Here is a 15,035-nt window from a genome sequence, read left to right on the forward strand (position 1 = left end):
CCTGTGTGGCGTAGATATATCCACTGTGCTGTTAGATAGAGAATTGCAGGATCTTGATACAGTGACAATGAAGCAACAGCAATATACTACCAAAGTGAGGATGGTGATGGCACAGAATGGAACTTGCAGCTAATGGTGTTCCCAGTTGCCTGCTGCCCTTGTTCTTGTAGGCTATAAAGGTCATAGCTTTGTGTCATCGAAGTAGCCTTGGCAAGTTGCTGCAGCGCATCTTGTAGATGCTACAAAGTGCAACCGTGGTACGTCAGTGATGAAAAGAATGAATGTTTAAGGTGGTGGATGGGATGTTGTGTCAATCTTCTTCAGTGTTGTACTCGCCAGGCAAGTAGAGTGTATTCCATTACACCTCCTCCTGACTTGTTCCTTGTAATAGTGGAAAGGCTTTGAAAAATCAGGAGGTGAGTTATTCTCTGTAGAATACCCAATCTCTGACTTTCTGTATTTAAGTGGGGCTTGTGCATTAAGTTTCTGGTCAGTGGTAACCCCAAGATGGTAATGATAGGGAAATTCAAAAATGGTAACCCCAAGGAAAGGTGCTTAGACTCTCTCTCGTTGAAGATGATCATTGCCTGGCACTTGTGTGGGGCCGATGTTATTTGCCACTTATCAACCAAAGGTCTTGCTGCACGTGGGCATGGACTGCTTCACATGTTTGTGTACAAAGTAATTCAAAATGGCACATTACAGTTTTTTAGTTAGAATAAATGGCAAGTTGATGTGCTTGCATGTTTGAAATGTAAATGAATATTGTACGTTCTTGAATTTTTTTTTCTTGATATACCTTGTGAAAGGATTCTAGCACAATTTCTAGTTTTGATGCTTAACTTTAATTTGCCAGGGCCACTATCGCCTGTGTGATGCCTTGTTCTTGATGGGAGAACACAAGCGAGCTATTGATGCTAATACCAAAGCTCAAGAATTGTGCAAGGATGTTTCGGATGGAATTCGGGATTTAATTCAGCAGAAAGAAAAATTCCTTAAAAAGCTGCGAGATGAAAGTAACAATACTTTTATTTATATATACACACCTCTTGGTGTTACCTTTTAGATTTAAGAAAAATTCCAAATTTGATCAACTCCACCTTTTAAAAGTCTATTGCTGATTTTTCCTTTTTCAGCTCTTGCAATGTGCACTGATTGTATTCATGAATGATGCACAGTGCTAGTGTTGGAGTCACTGCAAGCCCATCCAGTGATATTCCACAATCAGTTATTCGAAATGAATCAGGATGTGTGTATTATAAGAATTGAATTCAACAAAAAGTTGAAGGTTGAAATTAATTCTCATTGAGGTGCAGAAATTTAAATTCAAGATTTATAATTTTGAAATCCCATGATCCTTACTATTGCAGTTAGGAAATGAAGATCATGGTTCTTTTTGGTTGTGTTTACCTTATGTAGTGCTTGTACTCATTGAATTTTACCTGTATGTCTATTTTCTTGACACGCACACTAACTGCATTCTGTACTACCCTTACTTTGAGTAATTTTGCTTTTCTTCCTGTTCAAGAAGAAAATAAATTATTGTATAAAGGAATTTGTTACATCAGTACCCCGACTTTTTCTTTCTGCATTTTAACTTCCTTGTTTGTGTCTATGTCCAGCATTGTTCTGCATCTGCTTTCTAAGCTTTTGCCTGTGCATCTCTGTAGCAGATCACTAGAAACTTTGACAGTGAACAGCCCTACTAAAATCAGAAGCTCCTTATGTCAGACTCTGAGTCACTCATTGTACTTCTGTAGTGCTATATATTTTACCACCTTGGTGTGCCATTTCAAGAATTTTTTCAAAAACTTGTATTGATAGTAATATGTTTTCAATTTCCTGTTTGTCTAATATCATAATTCTTGCTGTGTCTGTCTCCTACCTTTCTTCACTCTACACGGAATAAATGGAAGTATTTTCGATCATTGCTGCTGAGAAGATTGATCTCAGTGTTGAATTATTATTTGTTCCTGTAATTCAGTGTCAAGGTTGGCCCAGTGACTAATCAGTCAAAAATGAAGGAACTGATTTTAATCTGCATCATAAACCTTCTTATATACATTTTTAAAATTTGCTTTTCTTCAGATCGTGGAAGAGCAAAGGCTGATGGGTTAAAGGAAGAACTAAACACCAAAAAGTAAGTCTGTTTGTATGATAGAAAAATGGGCCACCTTACTTTCAGCTGATCTGGAACTCTCCAAAAGTCTGAAGTTTAGTTAAGTTTTGCACTTACCATTTTACTCAAGTACAGGCTAAGGTTAAAGTTTCTTTCACAGTGTTAGTCGGTGGTAAACAAGCTGCCTGTTGGTGGCAGTTGGACAGTTAGGTGGCTAGTTAGAACCTGGCAATTGTCAGCAAGTGTTGACTAAGGACTTTGGAATTTTTGGTAGCAAAAGCCTCCTGCATTTATACTGACAAGTGGAGTAAGTAGCATAGAGTTCAGTTCTACAGAGTAATGCTTCTTCAGAGCACCAAACTCAGGAAATGCATTGAACCTTTAGAGTTGTTTCCTTTCTTTCGTAGGATGTAAGCATTGCTGGAAAGGCCAGCATTTATTGCTGTTCCCTAATTGCCCTTGTCGTGAAGAGGTGTTAATGTCTATAATGTTATTGGAAATTATTTTTAAAATGGAATTGTAGTGGGGCCTGTGTCAATGTGTGTGTGTGACTTAATTGGATTAAAGCCAGCTAGTCTGGGTGCTTTGATGTACAGTAGTTTGAGATGTTAGTTGGGTAAACAGTAAGGAGGATAGAAGGTAAAGTGTAAATTTGCATTAGTTGAATAAAGCATTCAAGAGTGGGAATAAAATCTTGCACCTAGCTGGGACATGCCAAGCGATGTGTTTTATATTACTGATAAAACTAGTGGGATGAAAATATTATTGTTAGGAAAGTGTGACGTTAAAAGCCTAGGATACCATGGAAAATTTACATTCAAAGGGGAAGCTAGGTATAAAGAGGGAAAGGAAATTGTGCGTAAGGCAGAAGCATTAAAGATCTAATCAGCCTGTAAGCCTCCAACTGTGTCTGCAAAGGAACCAAATTGCAAGGAACCTCATTTTGAATTCATTAGGTCAAATGTGCTTTTCCTGGTGTCTGTCTAAACCCTATGGGTTACTGTTGCTTTGGTAGAGATTTACCTGGGAGTGATTAATTTGGGGATTTGTTTAAAAGTTATTATGGTAGTAATTTGTAGACATGTGTATGTGTTTGATTTGCTGTTAAATTAATAAATGTTTAACTTAGATATTAAAAAACCTCTTGAGGCTGGGCAGTCTTATTCCTGAATTCAGAGCTGCACCTTAAATATATCAATTGAAAATATAGGTTATGACAGTTGTTCAAGTTTCCCTCTGTGGTTTAAACAACTCAGTCTTTACCAACTGTTGTGTCATAACATTTGAAAAGGTGGTAGTGAGCTGCTTTTCTTAACTGACACAGTCCTTCTGGTGTAGGTAAACCCTCAGTGCCGTTTGAAAGAGTTCCAGGTTTTTGGCCCAGTGAAAGTGAAGAAATGCGATATAGTTGCAAATCAACATGGTTTGTGAACTGAAGGGGAATTTGTGGGTGGTGGTGTTCCCATGCAACTGCTATCCTTGTTCTTCAAGGTGGTAGAAGTTCCAGGTTTAGAAGGTGCTGGTGAAGGAGACGTAGTGAGTTGCTGCAGTGTATCTTGTATATAGTATACACAGCTGCCGCTGTGCACTGGTGGTGGAGAGAGTGAATGTTTAAGGTAGTGGATGGGGCGTTGATCAAGCAGGGTGCTTTGTCCTGGATGGTGTGAAGCTTCTTGAGTGTTGTTGGAGCTGCACTCATCCAGACAAGTGTAGAGTATTCCATCACACTCCTGAATTGTGCCTTGTAGATAGTGGACAAGCTTTGGGAAGTCAGAAGGTGAGTTACTCACCACAGAATTCCCAGCCTCTGACCTGCTGTTATAGCCACAGTATTTGTGGTTCTGGTTAATGATAAGACCATAAGACATGGGAGCAAGAGTAGGCCATTCAGCCCATCGAGTCTTCTCCACCATTCAATGAGATCATGGCTGATCTGATAATCCGCAACTCCACTTTCCTGCCTTTTCTCCATAGCTCCTAATTCCCTTACTAATTGAAAATCTGTCTATCGCATCCTTGAATGTACTTAATGACCCAGTTTCTACAGCCTTCTGCAGTAAAGAATTCCACAGATTCACTACCCTCTGAGAAAATAAATTCTTCCTTATCTCTGTCTTAAATGAGTGAACCCTTACTCTAAGATTATGCTCTCTGGTCCTAGACTCTCGCACAAGGGGAAACAGCCTCTCAGCATCTACCCTGTCAAGCCTCCTAAGAATCTTATATGTTTCAATAAGGCTGCCTCTCATTCTTCTTAACTCCAATGATTACAGGCCCAACCTACTCAACCTCTCCTGAAAAAAATACATCCCTCCATACCGAGGATCAACCTAGTGAACCTTCTCCGGACTGCCTCCAATGCCAGTATATCTTTCCTTAGATAAGGGGACCAAAATTGTTCACAATATTCTAGGTGTAGTCTAACTAGTGCCTTATATAGTTTTAGCAAGACTTCCCTATTTTCATGTTCCATTCCCTTTGAAATAAATGCCAACATTTCATTTGCTTATTACCTGTTGAACTTGTATGTTAGCTTTTTGGGATTCATGCACAAGGACCCAAATCCCTCTATGCTGCAGCTTTCTGCAGTCTTTCTCCATTTAAATAATATTCAGCTCCTCTGTTCTTCCTGCCAAGGTACATAATCTAACATTTTCCCACATTATATCCCATCTGCCAAGTTTTTGCCCACTCACTTAACCTGCCTATATCCCTCTGTAGACTCATTGTGTTATCCTCCCAACTTGCCCTCCCATCTATTTTTGTGTCATCCGCAAACTTGGCAATAGTACATTCACTCCCTTCATCTAAGTCATTATATATTGTAAATAATTGAGGCCCCAGCACTGATCCCTATGGCACTCCGCTAGCTACAGACTGCCATCCCAAAAATGCCCCCCTTAGCCAAATTCTCTGTCTTCTATTAGTCAGCGAATCCTCTATCCATGTTAATATACTACCCCCAACACCATGGGTATCTTATTAAGTGCCTTTTGTGTGGTACCTTATTGAATGTCTTTTGGAAATCCAAATATGTTACATCTGCTGGTCCCCCTTTATCTATCCTGTTTGTTATCTCCGCAAAGAATTCTAATAAATTTGTTAGGCATGATTTCCCCTTCATGAAGCCATGCTGACTCTGCTTGATTGAATTATGCATTTCTAATTGCTTTGCTGTGACATCCTTTATAATAGATTCCAACATTTTCCCAATGACAGATGTTAAGCTAACTGGCCTAAAGTTAGCTATTTTTCGTCTCCCACCCTTTTTGAATAAGTGTTACATTGGCTGTTCTCCAATCTTCTGGGACTTCTCCAGAATCGAAGGATTTTTGGAAGATTACTACCAGCGCATCCACTGTCTCTATAGCTACTTCCTTTAATAGCCTAGGATGCAACCCATCAGATCCAGGGGGACTTTAGCCCCATTAGTTTGCCTACTGCTTCTTCTCTAGTAATAGTTTTTGTATTTATTTCCTCCCCCAGCCCCCCCAAAAAAATTACCCATTGATTATTTAGTATTTTTGGAATGCTATTAGTGTCTTCTACAGTGAAGACTGAAGCAAAGTATTTATTCAACTCCTCTGCTATTTCCTGGTTCCCTATTATTATTTCCCCAGCCTCATTCTCTAAAGGGCCTATGTTCACTTTGGCCTCTCTCTTCCTGTTTATTTATTTAAAGAAGCCCTTACTGTCTGTTTTTATATTACTTGCTAGTTTACCCTCAAACTTTATTTTCTCCCTCTTAATTTTTTGGTCATCTTTTGTTGGTTTTTAAAACTTTCCAGAAAGCCCTAGCTTACCACTAATCTTTGCCACATTGTATGTTTTTTCTTTCAATTTGATACTGTCCTTAACCCTTGGTTAACTATGGCTGGTTTATCCTCTTCCTTGAATCCTCCTTCCTCACTGGGATATAACTTTGTTGAGAGTCATGGACTATTTTCTTAAATGTCTGCCATTGTTCATCAACCATCTTTTCTGCTAAACTGCTTTCCCAGTCCACTCCAGCCAACTCTGCCCTCAATCCATCGTAATTACCCTTATTTAAGCTTAGCACAGTTGTTTCTGACCCAAGTTTCTCACTCTCAAACTGAATGCTAAATTCTATCATATTGTGGTCACTGTTTCCTAGGGGACCCTTTACTCTGAGATCATTTACTAAAGCTGCCTCATTGCACATTACCAGATTCAAAATAGCCTGATTCCTGGATAACCTCAGGATGTTGATGGTGGAGGATTCAGCAATGGTAATACCATTGAATTACTTGTGCTGTATTGCTTGTTCATTCCCTGAGATTATTTGGGGCTTTTTGGAATGCAGTTCCTGAAATATTGTTAATGGTATGTTACAACTACTTGCAGTAAAAATAAAATCTAGCGCACATAATTGTTGATTTGAGTAAACATTGGTGTCATCTGCCTCTTTTTAATTAAACTATGTATCATAATTGGTTAATTGTAGGACAGGACTGGTTATTTGTAGAAAAGGACTAAATCTTGTTATGCACTTGTCTGGCTGCCTGCTGAGTGGAGATCTAAAATATTTGCTTATTATGTGGATGAGTTAAGCATTTTATTTTAACTTGTAAGTTATTGTTCTAACATGTTCTGTTTCCTATCCCATTACATGTACATATTGTAAAGAAAATATATTTTTATTTCTGTTGGACTGTGGGTTAAAATTACAATGGCTACAGTTTGAAGGACATGTCTACTGGAACAGTGTGATGGATATATACAATGTTACTGTCCTGGAACAGTGCCATGAATGATAGGATGGTGCTGAGGAGGAGTCCGGTCTAATGGGGAACTGCCTGGCAACAATGTTTTAATTGGCTCCTGATCAGGTGACCAGGGTTTGTATGAGAGCAGTGCAGCAAAATAGCTCCCAGCCTGAAAAGAAAAACCCCTTGCTCCTGCGTGTGTCAGATTCCAGTAATTCTACAATAATAGCTTTTTCTCCTCATATCTCTATAACCTGCTCTCTCTCTCTGAAAACCCCTGTCAAGAGGCAGTGGGAAAAATCACTGTTGGAAACATTGAAAGGCAAGTGCTCAACCAGTGAACTAAAAACTGAAAGTACTGGAAGACCATATCATGTCATCAACAAAAGAACTGAAAGGAATTTGGAAAAAATCGATTAAAATCAACCCGAGTCCTGTGCTCCGGAATTGGTGCTGTTGAACTGTTGTATCCCACCCTTAAAATCCGTGTTTTTGTCTGTCTTATGTGTATTGTATGTGTGTGTATAGGGATTTAAGAACGGGTAGAGTTTAGGTTATAGAGTTAGAAATTAGCAGTTCGTATTTCTTTCTTTTGCCACTGGTTGAAGACAATTTGTTCATTAGGCAGTTACTTACTTATTAGTTTACAAACCTGGTGCTTGTATTCTGTTAACCTAAACTAAACAATTAGGTGGGCTGATCAAACTTTTTTCACGTTTGTGGCAACTTGGCGAGCAGTGGGGCTTGATATTACAGTGCACTATCCCCAGTGAGTCATGACAAAGTTTGGAGGCTCAGGTTGGGGATATTTTGGAACAAAAGACAATGACAACTTGGGTGTAGATTTAGTAAGTAATAAAAACTAAAAGGAAACACCAGGTTTGTGCTGTCAAAAAATAAGATGGCACTGGAAACCACTAAAGTTTTCCTTCAAGTGGAAGAGATGTCCCTAACAGTTTTACGAGGGATTCCAAAAGCAGGTCAATTGATTTGGCAAGTAAATTAAGAGTAGGACTGCCTGCCAAAGCTAGGAAGGCAGAGATAATCGAAGAGATGGCACAGCATTTGAAATTGCTAGGAATACCCAAGAGACCAAATTCTCCATCTTGAAATGGGCTCAAATTCAGTTGCAAATAAAAAGTTTGGAGCTAGAGGAAGCAGAAATAAGGCAGAGAAAGAAAAAGTAAAGGAAAGAGAGGGAGCATTCCAAAGAGAGTTAGAAATGGCTAGGTTACACACTCAGGAAAGAGAAAAAGAGAGGGAGAAAATTCCAGTTCAGAATGCTGGCAGTTAAAAAAGAGACATCAGTAGGTGAAGCAGGACTTATTTCCTGATCGGAACCCAGTGGGGAGATGTTTAAATTTTTACGAGCTCTTCCAAGGTTTGAGGAAAGGGATGTTGAAGCATTCTTTGTTTCACTTGAGAAGATAGCTAAACTGGTGAATTGGTCAAAGGAAAACGACATTGCCCATGCAGAGCAAATTGACAGGTGGAGCACAGGAAATTTATGCTTCACTGTCAGAGGATGTTTCTAGGGATTATGATGTGGTGAAAAAGGCCATTTTGAGTGCATATGAGTTGGCCCCTGAAGTATATAGACAAAAGTGGTGGAAATTCAAGGAAACAGCCTGAGCAAACTTACATTAAATTTGAAAGGATTAAGCAAAGAAGTTTTGACAGGTGGATACAAGCTTTAGGAGTTGAAACTACCTATGAAGTTCTCAGACCATTCTCTTGGAAGAATTTAAAAACTCCCTACCTTCTGTAATAAGAACCCATGTTAAAGACCAAAGGGTTGCAACTGCTAGACAGGCAGCATTATTGGCTGACAATTATGAGCTGATCCATAAAACGAAACCTTTTTTCTATCACCCCCAAAAATTTGAAACGGGTAAAATGTGGGAGAGTGAAAGGAAGGCAAGTAGTCAGGGTAAAGAATAGATAGCTGGGAATACCTTGAGATCTCCTCCCCAGATCAGGAAGGAAGGTACTGAGGGTGGAGGTGAAACTCGAAGGCTTAAGTGTTTCCATTATAATAAAATGGGACACATTTGTTCACAATGCTCGAAGTTGCAAGGGAAGCCCATGGAACTTGTTGGAGTTTGTAAGAGTGAGTCCGAAAAGGGACCTTAAAGAAAATGCCACAGATCAAATTGTAGCTCAAATAAGGGACTGGAGGTAACCACTGCTGTGAATGCAGATGAAGTGAATAAGGTAGATGAGAAATATAAAAGATTTTTGTCTAAAGGAAAGCTAACCCTTTTTTCATCAAATGATGTAGCTAAACCCATAACTATATTCAGGGACACAGGAGCTACACAAACTGTTTTGCTGGTGAAGGACTTCGTTTTCCCTCCAGAGAGTTCAATGAAAGCTAAAGTATTGGTAAGCTAGATAAGCGGAGAGTATATCCCCATTCCATTGTACAAAGTGCATTTGGAGTGTGATTTGTTGTCTTGATCGTTGGTTGTAGGAGTGGTTGAGGAACTATGTGGATGGAATTGATTTACTCCTGGGGGATGATTTGCCAGGAGCAAAAGGTTATAGCTTCGCTCATAATTACAGAAAGTCCAAGAGAGGCTAAAGAGATGGAACAGTTACAAGAACAAATTCCTGGTATTTTTCTATCATGTGTGGTGACCAGAGAAATGGCTGAATAAAGTCCAGCACTAGAGGTCAAAGTAATGCCACGAGCAGATGTTAGAGTAGCTGAAACTTTAAGGATGAGGATAATTCAAAGGAAGTGTTCGGCAGGTCTTCATTAATTGAGGCTCAGAAAGCAGATCCGGAGTTAAACAAGTTAGCACAGTCAGCTCACGCTGAAGATGGGGTGGGAGGAGTTTCGGAGTGCTATTACATTAAAAACGGAGTTCTGATGAAGTGGGGACACCCTCATAGACTTGCAGATAAGGAATGGACATTGTTCATCAGATAGTGATACTGCCCAAATATCATAAGGAGATACTGCAAGGAGCACATGAAATTCCTATGGCAGGACATGTAGGAATATGGAAAAGCCAAGCATTGATAAACAGGCATTTTACCTGTAGTGCAAACTTGTAAGACGTGTCATACATGTCAGGTAGTAGGTAAACCTCAACATGTAATCAAACCAACACCTTTAATACCCATACCAGTTTTTGAAGAACCATCCAGACAGGTATTAATAGATTGTGTAGGACCATTACCCAAAACAAAAGCAGGACATCAGTATATCCTTACAATCATGGTTATGACAACTGGATTTCCAGAAGCTATTCCATTTAAGGACAATTACAGCTAAGATGATAGTGGAAAAGTTAACTTAGTTTTTCACTCGTTATGGCCTACCAATTGAAATACAATCTGACCAAGGTTGTAACTTCGTCTAAAATTTTCCAGGACATAATCAGTAGTTTGGGTATCAAACAAATAAAGCCTACTGCCTATCACCCACAGACGCAGGGAACCTTAGAGAGATACCATCAGACTCTCAAAACTATGATTAAGACCTATTGCCATTAATACCCAAAGGATTAGATTTCTTACTATTTGCTACTAGAGATTCTCCAAATGAATCTACTGGATATAGTCCATTTCAATTGATCTATGGTGATGAAAGGTGAGGTCCATTAAAAATGATTAAGGAAAAGTTTCTAAAGCAAAAAGATGAATCCTCCATGTTGAATTATGTGTCCATCTTTCTAGAAAGACTCACAGGAGCATATAAAATAGCACAAGAGTATTAAAAAATTTCCCAAGCGAAAATGAAAGAATGGGCAGATAAACATTCTACAACTGGAATGTTCCAAGCAGGAGATGAAGTATTTGTATTATTGCCTTTGCAGGGTGAACCCTAGAAAGTGAAATTCAGTGCCCCCTACAAGGTAGCTAGGAGAGTTAGAAAAGTGACTTACCTGATAGATACTCCTGAGGAAGGAACTGGAAGAATAACAGTTATGTCACAAACATTTGAAGCAATATCATCGCAGTGAAGATGATAAGAAACAGCAAGTATACCAGGTGGTAGGAGTAATGGAGGATGACAGAGACAGTAAGGGTAGGGTAGAGGGAGAAGAAAACAGTGCACAAAGTGAACCTCCTACAATTCGGCTAGCCAATACGAAAATACTGGGACAGTAAGACACTGTGTCCTCATATTTAGAGGAAGGACCATGGGAAGATCTAATAAGGTTACTTAGGAAGTGTAAAGGAATTTGTAGGGATGTACTACATTAGCTAGACATGATGTGAACATAGGAGACTCTGCCAATAAAACAACATCCCTATTGGCTGAGCCCAAAGAAACAAGTTCAGATCGAAACAGAGGTCGAATATATGCTGAAAAGTCAATTAATTGAGCCTAGCCAAAGCAGCTGGAGTTCACCAGTAGTGCTGGTTCCAAAACCGGATGGATCAACTAGATTTTGTCTACCGGAAAGTGAATGCAGTAATGAGGACAGATTCATACCCATTTCCTCAGTTAGGAGATTATATCGATAGGGTTGTCACTGCCTCATTGCTTGCTAAAATTGATCTATTGAAGGGGTACTGGGAAATGCCATTAACATCAAAGGCTAAAGAAATATCAGCCTTTGTTACACCAAATAGATTGTATCAATGTTGAGTCATGCCATTTGGGTTTTAAAAACGCCCCAGCTACTTTCCAGAGACTTATGAATCAAGCATAGCTGAAGTACATAATTGTGTGCTTTCTTTAGAGGATGTCGTAATATATAGTGACACATGGGAAGAACATCTAAAGGAATTAGAGGACCTGTTTAAGCAAATGCAGTTGGCTGACTTAGTCATAAATATAGCCAAAAGTGAATTTGCAAAAGCAAGGGTAACTTACCTAGGTCATATCGTAGGACAAGGACAAGTGTTGCTAAGAACAGCAAAAGTGAACCCTCTAATAGAATTCCACATTCCTAAAACTAAACGAGAAATCATGAGGTTTTTGGGAATGTGTGGGTTTTATAGGAAGTTTGTGCCTAACTTCAATACCATAGCTGTACCTCTCACCAATTTGTTAAGAAAACGAGCAAAAGTGGTATGTTCAGCAGAATGCCAAGCAGCCTTTGAAAAGCTGAAGGCAATCTTAATAAATGAACCAGTGTGGGCCACACCTGACTTTACTGAACCTTTTAAAATGGCACTTGATGCTAGTGACTTGGGATAGGTGCAGTCCTATTACAAGATGATTAATTTGGGATAGAGAAGTCAGTAGGGTACTTTTCCAAGAAACTAAATCAATATCAGAGAAAGTACTGTACAGTGGAAAAAGAAAATCTAGCATTGTTGTCTCTTCAACACTTTGAAGTTTATGCCTGACACAATAACAAAGAAACACTAACCTACCCTGACTACAATCCACTGGTGTTCATTGAAAAGTTTAAAACTCAAAATGCGAGACTGTTTAGATGGAGTCTGTTGTTTCAACCATTCAATGTAAAGATTGATCACATTGCCAGCAAAGATAATGGGATTGTTCCGGGTGTAAAATACTAAAATAAGTTAATGAGGTAAGAAATGCTGAAGATTGAACAAGGGGGAGGAAGGATGAATGGAAGTAAGTCCTGTGTTTTGTTGTCCATGTGTCACATACCTCGTGATGAAACGTGTTTTGAAATGGCGTTTCATCTTTTAAGGGTGGAGACGTGTAAAGAACATATCTTTTTATTTCTGTTGGACCATGGATTAAAATTACAATGGCTGCAGTTTGAAGGACATGTCTACTGGAACAGTGTGAAGGATATATACAATGTTGCTAAAACAGAGTGTGCCATGAAAGACAAGGTGGTGCCGAGAAGAAGTCTGGCCTAATGGGAACTGCCTGGCAATGACATTTTAATTGGCTCCTGACCAGGTGACCAGGGTTTGTATGAGAGCAGTGCAGCAGAATAGCTTCTAGCCTGAAAAGAAAGAGACTTAAAACCTCTTGCTCCTGTGTGTGTCAGATTCCTGTAATTCTACAATAGCTTTTTCTCCTCATATCTCTATAACCTGCTCTCTCTCTGAAAATCCCTGTCAAGAGGCAACGGGAAAAATCACTGTTGGAGGCTTTGAAAGGCAAGTGCTCAACCAGTGAACTAAAAACTGAAAGCGCTGGAAGACCACCTCATGCCATCAACAAAGAACTGAAAGGAATTTGGAAGACATCAATCAAATCCTGTACTCTGGAATTGGTGCTTTTGAACTGTTTTATCCCACCCTTAAAATCCATATTTTTGTCTGTTTTATGTGTCTGGTATGTGTGTGTATAGGAATTTAAGAAGAGGTACAGTTGGGTTATACAGTTAAAAATTAGCAGTTCATATTTCTTTCTTTTGCCACTGGTTGAAGACAATTTGTTCATTAGGCAGTTATTTACTTATTAGTTCACAAACCTGGTGCTTGTATTCTGTTAACCTAAACTAAACAATTAGGTGGGTTGATCAAACTTTTTTCACATTTGTCGCGGCTTGGGGAGCAGTGGGGTTTGATATTACAATGCACTATCCCCAGTGAGTCGTGACAATATACAGATGTTGCCCCCTTTAAACACTAAAGGAGCCATGATTTTTTCATTATTTTTTGCTTTTGTTTTGTAAACTCCAGGGAGCAGTCAAGGTTTTCAACTAAGCCATTATATGAAAGCCACAAAATTGAATCTAAGAGAAACCAGGAAAGAAATGGATTAAAGACTCGCCTTCCGCAATATCCAGAAAAGGTGACAAGAAGATATTTAATTATTGCATGGCTAAACACCCATACTATATATTTATAACATTAGGAGCTAGCCATGGGATCTAAATGAGAAAACCCATAAAGCGTGTCAACCTGGCCGCCCCTGCTGTAATTTTACTGGTGTTTGGAGGTGTTGGGAGGCCCGCCTGCCTGTGAGCCAATTGAAGGCCTTTAGTAACACTGCTGGGATTTTACTCGTTGTGCAATTGGCCCATGCCAAACGTGTGAACTAGCAGGTTTCGCAGGTCAGGCTGGTACCCCTTTAAAAGGTGAGGGTTCTGGGCAAGTTTGGTGTTGCCTGCTTTTATAGGAATCATAAAGTCCCCCCGCCCACTACCCAGGTCTTCAAACCCTTGCGTTTCCCCTCCTTCAGCCCAGCCACTCGCCCACATGCCGCCGGCACAACCAAGACCCCGGACTCACTTTAAAGTCTGGCTTCATTGCTGAATGCCTGCAGCCCCAGCAGTGGCCACCAGTCCAAGTGGCATTGCAAGGACCACAAAGCTGCTGGCCATTTGTTTGGCTGGCAGCTCTCGGGGGAAGATGTTCTGCCTCGATGCGGGGAGCCCTTGCTCGGCCCCTGTAAAATTTAGCCAAGTGCCTGATACTGCTCATACAGGAATCCTATGCTCCCTTATCTTCCATTGAAAACAACAAAGATTACACACCAGAGATGCTCTGCTTAAACTAGAGTATGTTGCCAACATATAATACATGGTACCATTTTCTGTCATATTTCACATTGTTGTACATGGTACTTCATTCATGGGATGTGGCTTCACTGGCTGGGCCAGCATTTATTGCCCATCCCTAGTTGCCCTTGTGAAGGTGCCACTGTGCGTCAGTGGTGGAGGGAGTGAATGTTTGTGGATGTGGTGCCAATCAAACGGGCTGCTTTGTCCTGGATGAAGTCAAGCTTTTTGAGTGTTGTGGGAGCTGCATTAATTCAGGCAAGTAGAGAGTATTCCATCACACTCCTGACTTGTGCCTTGTAGATGGTGGACAGGCTTTGGGGAGTCAGAAGGTGGGTTACTCGTCGCACGATTCCTAGCCTCTGACCTGCTCTTGTAGACACTATTTATTTGGCTAGTCCATTCAGTTTCAGTTACATGTTGATTGTGGCTTTGGTTTCTGATGAATGATAATGTTGAAGGACAGCCAACAGCAACAACTTATATAGTGCCGTTAACATAAAATGTCCCAAAGTGTTTCACGGGCCATTACAAAGCAAAATTAGACACTGACCACATAAGGTGATTTTAGGACAGGTAGCCAAAAGCCTGGTCAAAAATTTAGGTTTTAAGCAGCATCTTGAAGGAAAAAAGGTAGTGAAGCAGTGAGGTTTAGGGGGTAAATTCCAGAGCTTAGGGTCTAGGCAGCTAAAGGCATGGCCAACAATGGTGAAGCAATTAAAATTTGGCAATGCTCAAAAGGCCAGTGTTAGATGAACGCATAACTTAGAGGGCTGTGGGATTGGAGGA

The 15,035-nt window shown here is 39.9% G+C and overlaps 1 protein-coding gene across 3 annotated transcripts in view; it reads left to right on the plus strand.

Annotated features, from left to right (window-relative positions):
* The window catches only part of ttc3 (tetratricopeptide repeat domain 3), a 125,204-nt gene that overhangs the window by 36,378 nt on the left and 73,791 nt on the right, over positions 1–15,035 (plus strand). For all 3 annotated transcript variants that reach the window (XM_041211142.1, XM_041211141.1, XM_041211143.1), the window contains exons 12-14: positions 857–1,016; positions 2,089–2,140; positions 13,426–13,537. In XM_041211142.1, coding sequence (XP_041067076.1) covers positions 857–1,016; positions 2,089–2,140; positions 13,426–13,537 — 324 coding nt within the window. The remainder of the gene's footprint in view (positions 1–856; positions 1,017–2,088; positions 2,141–13,425; positions 13,538–15,035) is intronic.

Source organism: Carcharodon carcharias, chromosome 18, assembly GCF_017639515.1.
Source record: "Carcharodon carcharias isolate sCarCar2 chromosome 18, sCarCar2.pri, whole genome shotgun sequence".
In the NCBI taxonomy this organism is placed as follows: domain Eukaryota; kingdom Metazoa; phylum Chordata; class Chondrichthyes; order Lamniformes; family Lamnidae; genus Carcharodon; species Carcharodon carcharias.